This window comes from Kryptolebias marmoratus, linkage group LG12 (assembly GCF_001649575.2).
Source record: "Kryptolebias marmoratus isolate JLee-2015 linkage group LG12, ASM164957v2, whole genome shotgun sequence".
Lineage (NCBI taxonomy): Eukaryota > Metazoa > Chordata > Actinopteri > Cyprinodontiformes > Rivulidae > Kryptolebias > Kryptolebias marmoratus.
This window is the reverse complement of record NC_051441.1, coordinates 20940283-20950503: the sequence shown is the minus strand read 5'-3', so window position 1 is coordinate 20950503 and position 10221 is coordinate 20940283. Positions and strand designations below refer to the sequence as shown.

The 10221-nt window shown below is 39.1% G+C and overlaps 1 protein-coding gene across 1 annotated transcript; it reads right to left on the bottom strand.

Moving 5' to 3' along the window:
- Positions 1-661: 661 nt before the first annotated feature.
- hoxb1a (homeobox B1a) lies at positions 662-5111 on the bottom strand. The gene is made up of 2 exons (XM_017434433.2): positions 3757-5111; positions 662-2370 (listed from the first exon to the last, which is right to left on the bottom strand). The coding sequence occupies exons 1-2, from the start codon at positions 4580-4582 to the stop codon at positions 2015-2017; spliced, it is 1182 nt and encodes a 393-aa protein (XP_017289922.1). The 5' UTR covers positions 4583-5111; the 3' UTR covers positions 662-2014.
- Between the last annotated feature and the right edge of the window lie 5110 nt (positions 5112-10221).

The window sequence follows — 10221 nt, the reverse complement described above, 5'->3', positions numbered from 1 at the left end:
TTTTCAATAAAAACAATTAAAAATGACTACATTTCCTGGCATCCAAAAATATACACACCTACAATTTCCTTTTAAAAATTGCATTACATTCAACTATTAAACACTCCAAAATATAAGCCTTTTTTGCATTTTGATCCCCTTGTTTAGCAACTGTAATAAACATGATATTGTACAACTGCAACATTTTTAAAGATCTTTTTCTGGAAGTGGATGGAGCTGCACAGACTGTTAGGCCACACAACCAAGTTTAAGTCTTTTTCAATCCAAAGTTGAATCTAAACATATTATGTTAGTTATGTTAGAGTTGGTCCTCAATAAAAACCTAGTGAGGGAATAAATAAACATACACTTTATATTTTTAGACAATTGAAACATCTTTTTTTTTCAACAGTATGTAAAAATGGAGATGTCTGCTGAAAGGGTAGTGTGCCAACAAGAAATGTAGGCGGTGTACAGTACCAGACATATTTATTTGTGTTTTCTTAAAGAAAGAAATACACTCAAAGGTCATTGAAATAACTTGAAACAGACAAAAATAATTTAAGATAAGAAAAATGAAAATGCAAATCAACCAATGAAAACCTGTCATTGCTTCTGAATTTCGGTAAAACATATATATATATATATATATATATATATATATACTTGTGAAACTGGGCTGACAAAAAGAATGATACCTCTAGAAAAGAATGAACTAATTTGCCCACAGGGACATGTGTGTCCTGTAATCAGCATCATAGGTGTCTTCAGTCTTGTAATGAGTCAGTCTGATTATTTAACTTAACTTGTGGCCTTTGGGTCAATCTGACCCAAAGATACAACGGCTTCTCTTCCTCTCTTCAGTTGTGAGGGCTTCAAGAGGGTTAAAGGGTTAAAAGGTTAAAAGTAGTCACAGTGCTGTTTGGTATCACAGAAAGCTAAGGACAGAGTTCTCTCAGGAGCTTAGAATGAAAATTATTGACAGTCTTGCAAGACCATCTCCAAGCAACTTGATGGTCCAGAGACTGCAGCTTAACATAATATTCACAGTATTGGAGCCAACCTGTCTGGACGTGGTAATAAGAAGAAAATTGATGGTAAATTGAAGAGATGGATTATGAATGGATTGTACCATCCGTTGAGTCAAAGATGACCGAGGATAACACCACATTGTAAAAAAGCAAGACTGAAGTTTGCCAAAATGTATACTGACAAACCACAAAGCTTCTGGGAGAATGTCCTTCTGATATATGAGAAAGATCTGAAGCTTTCCTGGCAACAAGTAACATGAGCTCTATGTTCACAAAGTCAAAAAGGAAACATGCAAAAAAAAAAAAAAAAACACTGTAAAACTTGTTTGCTCCATCTGACACAGGGGGTCCTGATTCTATTTGACTATCAAGGCTTTCTGGAGCTAAATGTTCTGCTCAGTGTCAGAAAGCTTGGTCTCACTTGCAGCTCATGGGTCCTCCAACATGAGAATGACCCAAAACAAACAGCTACAAACACATAAGAAAGGCCAAACATTGGACCATTCTGAAGTGGCCTTATGAGCCCTGATCTAAATCCTGTTGAACATCTGTGGAAGGAGCTGAAACATCAGCAGAAGAAACCCTTCAAACCTGAGACAAATAGAGCAGTGTGTTCAGGAGGAGTGGGACAAAATATCTGTGAACAGGTGCAAAAGGCTCAGAGAGAGGGACAGAAATCACTTGATTACAGTGATTGTTTTAAAGGTTGTGCAACAAAATATTAAGCAAAGGCCAGTTTCATTCATTTGTTTAAAAAAATCTGTTAAATCAAAATTCAAAAGCAATGTCTGATTTTCCTCAGTTGATTTTTAATAATTTCCCCTATTATTACTTTTGTAAGTTTCAAGTTTCAGCGACCTTTGTGGGCTTTTCGTTGTTTGACGGAAGGGAACAAACAGATTTATCTTGTCTGTAAGAAATAGAAGAGACTGCTGCCCAGATCAGTTCCCCTTTAAAGACTTCACCAAAGTGACGTTTTTATCACAGCGCTCGTCACACTCAGACTACGTCTCCGAGCTCGGGGACGCGCCTGGAGATGTGGACACGGACGACTGGTCCGTGTCCTCCAACTCCTTCATGAAGCCGCTGCCAGTCTCGGAGGACGAGGACAAGGAGGAGCGCGCATTGGTGGACGCGCCCTCCCGCTCGCGCTTCTTCTGCTTCATGCGTCTGTTCTGGAACCAGATCTTCACCTGCGTCTCGTTGAGCTCGAGCGTCGCTGCGATCTCCACGCGCCGCGCGCGCGTCAGGTACTTGCTGAAGTGGAACTCCTTCTCCAGCTCCGTCAGCTGCCGCGTGCTGAAGTTGGTGCGCATGACGTTGCTGTGGGCTCCCGACAGCCCGAAGTCTGACATTTTTACTGAGAACCAAACAGACAGACAGGATGCATTCATCATGGGTTTTATTAAAGCTAACGTTAAATGTTCATGTCGACGCACAAACACATAATAAATAAATATTGTCTTGTTTACGAAAGAGCTTCAAATTAATTTTATAACAGTGACTTTTACACCAATATTACCTTCTTTTGTGTGATTTAGTTCCATATTATAAAATATATCTGGCTTGTTTGATCACAAGTCTTCAAAATCAAAATTTGTCTTCATAAGCAGGAGAAATCTAGTGGACATGGGGGCTTACACGGTGCGTATGGAAGGGGAGTGAAGGGGGCTGCTTTAAAAGATAACAGAACAGGCAGACTTCCCATGGAGAGAAAGAAAAAAAAAAGTCTGCTAATTCATTACGAATGAGAGCGAAAAAGAGCTCAAATGTCAGTGTCCAGAGAAGAACCAGCTCAGGCAGATCCGGACCTAGCTGAACCAGGCCAGGCCAGCTTTGTGTCCTCACATATGAACCCTTCTAGCACATGAGAAACTTTTTTATTACTTCATAAAACTGGGAGCTGTGGCATTCATAAAATTATCAAATGTTTGTGATTGTTTCACTTTTCAGACTTTCAATCTTGGATAAAAAAAAGTAATTATGGTAGATAAATATTTTGTTTTTGATTTTTTTTTTTTTTTTTGCTTTGTTGTTTATTTATTAATTTATTTATGTGCTGGTTGAAATCTCATGTAAGTCTGATAATAAAGTTCAGTTTACACTATTAAAAAACTACTACAGGCCAGTGTCCATGGATCAAATTTATTTTATTTATTTATATATTTTTTAATTTATTTACTCATTTATATATTCATATGCTGTAAACTATTGGACAGAAGAACAGAGCTCCGTTGTGAAAAATCAAATATGTTTCAAACTATCTTAATTTATAACGACATGTTCAATTTATTTACCAAATTAAGTAAATGATGAAAGAACTCGAGGGCATGAAGAGTAACGTTTATAAAAAATAAGCAGATTGTTCTAGAGAAAACTGTATTTTACTACATTTTGCTGCTCAGACTCATAATGCTGTCGTTTATCCGAGGCAGAATGAAGCACCTTTTTGAAATCCCCCTTTTTTTTCTCCGTGTTACTAATATCAGCATCGATTTTATTTTTGGAGCTTCTTCGAAAAGTGTGAGTTTCCTTAAAAGCATTTCTAAACAGTTTTCATGACTGCAGCATGATCCTTCTAATCTCAGCCTTTCTGAAACATTCTAAAGACCTCAGTCCCTCACCTCCAGTCTCCTATAAAACTCACATAAATCAGTATATAATGTGACACGTGACCTAAACTTCCTCATGAATCTGTCCTGATGACTGACCTCGGAATCAGATCACTGGCGGCTGTATTTCTTACCTGTCTTCGGAGGATTTCTCTTCACCTTCATCCAGTCGAAGGTCTGCCCCTGTCCGACCTGCTGGTCATCATCGACCCTCCTCCCTCGGTCCTGGGACACCGGCAGCTCTCCATATCCTCCCGCATGTGGAAGCCCCTGGTAGCCTGCTGCGTCGGGACCCCCGCCGATCTGCTGCGGGAACTGAGAGCTGCTGAGAGCGCCCTGGGGCCCGCAGTAGGCCCCAGAGAGCGCGTTGTAGCTGGATCCCACAGCTGGGGCCGAGCTAGGGAAGGGTGGCTGATGGTAGTAAGAGGAAGCCACGGGCTCCTCCATGAAATACTGCGGCTGGATGGGATTTGAAGGGCCCATTACGTTGATATACTCCGAGTTTGTGGCGCACGCTTGACCCACATAGTCCCCGGAGCTGCCCCCTCCTCCGTTGGTATAAGGAGACAATAATCCAGTTTGTATGCTTTGGTTCTGCTGGAGGTTAGAATGATGGAAACCACTGGGTGTGTACTGATGCTGCTCAAAACGATTGGATTGATGCTGTTGATTATACTGACTCCCTCCTCTGGACTCGTGCGTGCCTCCGGTGTCTGCTCTGGTGTTCCCGTACATCCCTCCATCTGCGCTGTACCTGCTGTCTCCACCGGCCCCGGGGCCCGGGACAGAGGAGCCGGGGAGGCCCGCGTGAAGTGAGCCGGAGGTCATCGACAGGGCATGGTGCTGATCCAGTGAAAGGTGCAGGTGATGGTGATGGTAACCAGGTTTGGGCGCAGAATACGCGCCGGCTCCAGGTCGGTTACAGATGGAGTACTCCACAAACGAGTTCATGTTGTCCATGCAGACCCAAGGCACAGTGAGACTGAAGAAATATTCTAACAAAAAACAAACCCAAAACGAGATTCACTCTTAAAAATCCAGTTAATCCATTTAAATGTCTCCAGTTTCAGCTGAAGACACGAAAAGAAAGTCGAAATCTCATGCAAGTCTGATAGTTCGAAAAATAGAAAAAATGGCGTTTTTTCTGATCAATGTAGCAAAACCCTGCGATGAAAATAAAAGTGAAACTTGCACGTTTCAAAAATTCAAAGTAAGCATGAATAACTGAAAAACTCGACCTACTGGGGCTCCAGTACCACGCGAGAAAACAAGAGTCACCTCTTCACCTGTACATCGTGTTTACAGTTTGCAGCCATTCTGTACTTTTGTCCTCAACACTCCCTGCTTTTTCCTCTTTTCTCCCAACTCTCTCCTCTATCGCCTTTGTTTCACTTCTTTTCCTCATCTTTTCTTCTCATCTACCTCTGTCGCGGGTCACGTGACTCGTCACTTATGGTGACCACGGCAGAAGTTGTCAGCTGGTCCTAGGATCAAGAGAAACAGGGCAAATGTGTGTGTGTGTGTGTGTGTGTGTGTGTATATACAGGAGGAGGGCCGAAGGGGGGTTGTTTTCGGTTCAGGAGTGCAGTAGTTTACGCGCGCGCGTGTTACTGATCGCTCACGCGCCTCATCCATCACTCGCCGTGACATTAGCACGACAAAGAGGCTTCAATCAAACCGGCCCATCAATCTGATATCAGCACGGATCTGTCAGAGCAAAGAGAGGGGCGCAGAATAAAAGAGGAGCTGGGAGCCGGTTTGCAGACCTCCTCACAGAGAAAATACTCCCCCAAAAGATCCCTGAACCTAAAATGACTAGTTTTACTCCAACTATAGGCTACACAGGGCAGATACATGACGAGTTATTAAACAATAAATCTCTAAAGGCTGCACTGAGAGGCTCTCGGGATTTACTTGCAACTGCTAACAAATGTGAAATAAATTAATGTATTTATGAATATTTCTGGAATGCATCCTTTTGGTGGCCAAGCAGATGTTGAAGCCTGTCTTAGGTTTTAGGTTTTGCTTAGATATTTTAAATCCAAGTTTTATATTAAAATACATAATTGTATTAAAGCCAGTGTTTGTTTGCAGTGTGTTACTGAGACTCAATTTTATATGTTCAAATCACTGCATCCAACCAAAATATTATCCCTCAAGGACAGACTTTTATTTTCAAGGGAGATCTGGACAGGATGGCACATCATTACAAAGTCACAAGCCAAAAAAATATAATTAATTCCAAAATAAAAACATAATAAAACAAACTAGATTAACATAAAACTAACCCAGCTTAAAGGGATAGTCCAGTCAACTTTAAATTTATGTTCTGTCAACTAGTTATCAATAGTTAGAACTTTATCAGCCATAACATCAGCAATGGAGCAGAGAATATGAAAAAAGAAACAAAAGCTAATGGCTAGGCAAACGAGGGCCAGATTTTAAATATTTTTCTGGTTTATAAAACAACTCTTTTTCAAAAATGGCATACCTATGTGAAAGTACTCTACATTAGCTATTATTAAACTTGTACACTTTTTCATGACATCATTTAGTTTGTCATGTCTTCTAAACTGAAGAACATCCATGTTACTATCAGAATGTCTGTGTGCTGAGCATAGAGAGACTGTGTTTATGCTGTAGGTGCTGAGGATGCTGAATGTACTAGTCCATCAGGAGTTCTTAGGGTATATTTCATTAGAAGTGCTGATCAAGATAGCAGTTGCACTCTTTAGTTACAATGACTTTATCAGAGTTTTGAACTGTCTCGAAGAGAAGAGACAAACATATTGAACTTTAGTGTGGTCTGAAGATTGTTTAATGCTCAAGGTGTAAAATAGGATAATACAGGTATTCAGCAAAAAACAGTTCATATCAAAATCACAAATTTGGTCTGAACAAATAATGAAAAAAAGTAACTTGTGAATTGTAAAATATGTGGATGGACATATAGAAAATGAACCACTGTTTTTACAAACTTATTTAGAAAGAATACAGTTCACATTCAGGAGGCTTGAACTCAAACAGATTATGTGACTGAAAAATGTAGACAACTGATTCAAGAGCTCATCTTGCTTTCATTTTCTACAAATAACATCAGATAATACTCCATTTAAATCAAACTTCTTTGTAAATGGTAAAAACTAGGTTGCACAATGTAGAAGGCTAAAATTATCAAGGCTTTTTGTCACACAGCATATAGTCTAAAATGATTAAATTCTCCTCTACATCAACTTTTCTGTAAACTCCCTGTGTAATGGAAGTCTTACACCACAGCTGTACCTCCAACTGTGTCATGTGTTTAAAAGTAGTACTCACACACGTCCTGTTTCTGTCTTTTTAAACTGGCATTTGCCTGTTTGATAGATAGACTTTACACTAAACTCCTGTGCTGAGGAATAAGTCTGTGCCTTTGTATCCTGCTGGATTTACCTTTTGGAAGATAATGCACTGCTTTATGATACCATAGCAAATAATGCTAACAAAATACACTCATTATTCAAATAATAAAAAAGGTCAAACATTTATTTTCCTTCTGTTGTTACGTTTGCTTTATTTATCACTCCCCGCTGAAAAGCAAAGACACAAAATAATAGTTTTGCCTGGTGTCTGTCTGTTTGTTGGCAAATATCAAATTTTAATAAAAAATTCATAAAGTAATTATTGGATGTACATATACAACTGATTAAATTGTGGAGTCAATCTAATTCAGGACAACTGCCACAACTACTCAATATTGGCTGACACAAAAATGGCTATAAATATGTTGGGATAAAAAATGATGTGGTTGTAGCTGACAGTCATTCATATCGCATACTCTAAGGGTGACTTCTTGCAATACTGCATGAATTCTCGCATAACATCTTCAAGGTTTGACCAAAATTTCTGTCTTATCTCCACATAAGATGGTACTAGTTTGCCTTTAAATTATTGGCAGCTCTTATCAACATTTCCCTGATTTGACTTTATCTTCTCTTTGCACATTCACCCCTCAGAATGGTAGAAATCTTTCCGGACTCAAAGGTCCATATTGATCAAACAGTCCTATCACAAGAAGGAACCTAAGGGAGTGTGTTTACTTTTCAGCAATTAGTTTGAGCAGCCATAGATTTCTGATGAGTAGATGTGTGGGTGCACCAGTGTGAGTGTATGCTAATTGAATGAGTGAGCTGATCTGTTACAGCAATGAAGTTAGTTAGACAGGAAGCCTTCTGGTTGGCCTGTCAGTTCAGCTGGACAGGAAGCTGGGACAACAGAGTGTGCTGTCTATGAGTCTGTGTGTCTACAAAAATGGTCTGCCATTGTGAGCAGGGCTGAAGTTTAACCACATTTTCTCATGTCTGATCTAAATGTTCTGTAACATTCTTGGTATCTTTTTGTTAATACTTGCATTTATTAACAATCACTTCCAATAATGCCACCATCAATGTCTGTGCTTCAGGGCCTTCCTGAAGGACATGACAGCAAAGTCACTGTCGTCTTGATGTCCTGCCGCTAGGACGAAACAAGGACATACAGCGTGGGCGAGCAACAAGGAGGGAGGTTAATCATCAGTGATGGTTGAAAGAATAGAGATGTAGAATGAGTGGGCTGGAAGTCTGCAGGAACAGACCTGAACAAGAAGATTAAATGACACCCACACGCCTGTTTGAGTGCTGGAGAGACAACCAGAGAGTGAGGTCATAAGGGCAGAGTCCTTTGGTTAATGTGCTAATTCTATTTACATTCTGTTTGTTTAGACAGTTTGTGACTTTCTTATTTATTTATTTATTTTACAAAGTTTTTTTTAAATCTAATTTACACTTGCATCTTCTGAGCTGTACACATCAGCTACATATTGATAACTGATCATGAAACAAGTCCTTCAATCTATACAGTGTTGGTTTGTTCAAACCCCTAAATGCAGTGAAGAGAATGATATCTGGATGCCCTTTTGAGTTTGTAAGTTTGTCCACTTACAAGGAAGTAAACAGTCTCAATATTTTGAAAAAAATGTATTTGATCCCCTACAACCCAAAATGCTGGCTACCACTGATTATTTATGGGCGCATTTGGCACACAAATGACAATCAGTTAAAGGCTTAGAATGCCTTGAAGGAGTGCATATTGTGCTTTGTCTTCCAAGCCCGCATTTTATACTAGCATCATCTAATATTGAGAAATGACTGAGTTAACCCTCCTGAAGCCCTCGTACCTGAAGAGAAAAGAAGCCCTTATAACTTTGGGTCCATTTGGTCGAAGTTGTTTGGGTCAATTCTTGAAAAAAAACGTGCAGTTTAATGTGATTTTGCAAGATGTCACACTCGTAGTATGTGCTATGAATGACTCGCAGCTGCAATGAAATTTTAGTTCAGTGTCTGTAAAGATCATTGAGTTATAGCCATTTTGTGTTGGCTAATGTGAATTAGTTAGGGTAGCCATCTTGAATGAAACTGATTTCAAAAGCTAATGAATTGTGCAAGTACATTCGATGACTCCTTTCAGAAAGATTAATTAAAAACTGCCAAATGGTTCATGAAATATTTTTCCTAAAGAAAAACAGGGTTGACTTCATCAATTATTGCTAAACTTTTAAGCAAATATCTCCCTCAGTGAGTAGGACTCGGACGATGTGCTGTAAATGCCTTTCAGTTTCAACTACAGTAAATTTTAGCACAATTCTGTACATCCAATAATTCCTTTCTGCATGTTTTATTAAAATTCGCCCAGTCCCTGTCTGGTTCATGAGATACTTTGTTAACAGACAGACAGAAAAATGCACAGGCAAACAAATATAGGCAAAAAGATTGTTGGTCTGTTTTTGCCTTTTGCCAGCGAGTGATAAAATTAATTTCATCCCCTTTTGATTTAGTAAGTTTGCCTATTTACAAGAAAATAAACAATCTCAATGAAGAAAGATATAATATCAACTATAAATCCAGAAATTATTACATTATATAATTTTTTAAAATGATTTGCAAATCACTGGGGAAAATAAGTACACAGCAAATTCAAAAGTGTTAAATGTTTTAGCAGACTTTGTGCAAAAGTAGAGTTAATTTTACACTCATAGAGTCACATTCTGTTAATGTAACTCTGGGATGTATATTATTAGTAGTTAAAATCCAGTGTTAAAACAAAGTGTTTACGTATCAAATCTAGAGGTGTTAAAATGGAATCAATAACTCTTTACTTCTTAACTCTGAACTCCACCAGCAGCTCGAACACTGAAGGAGTTAATTCACTGACTCCGCCCCAGAATCACAGATTCCCACCGAAGCGAAACGACAGAAGTCAAGTCATTTCAGGACTATTTACTTTCCACTTGTCGGAGTTATTTGCTGCGCTCGGTAAGTTATTTTCTTCTGAGATGGTTTATAACTATTATTTTGAGTTGAGCTCAACCTGTATGATAGACGTCACGTTCGCCACACGGCTCGGTGTTAGCATATTTAGCTTAGCATGCCGAATGTTAGCGGAGTATAAGTATTGAAAATAATCGAGCCGGTGAACATTCAGTCAAATTCTTGGCTAACTTGAACAGATCCGTAATAATCTGGAGTATGTTTTTTCATGATGTTGAAAGTTTACATGCATATTGGTCAGATTTATCAAACTTT

Excerpts from the sequence above, each read along its gene's own strand:
- hoxb1a (XM_017434433.2), bottom strand. The coding sequence starts at position 4,582 with ATGGACAACATGAACTCGTTTGTGGAGTACTCCATCTGTAACCGACCT. Across the intron at positions 2,371-3,756 it reads GAGAAATCCTCCGAAGACAG|TAAAAATGTCAGACTTCGGG; the intron begins GTAAGAAATACA and ends TTTGGTTCTCAG.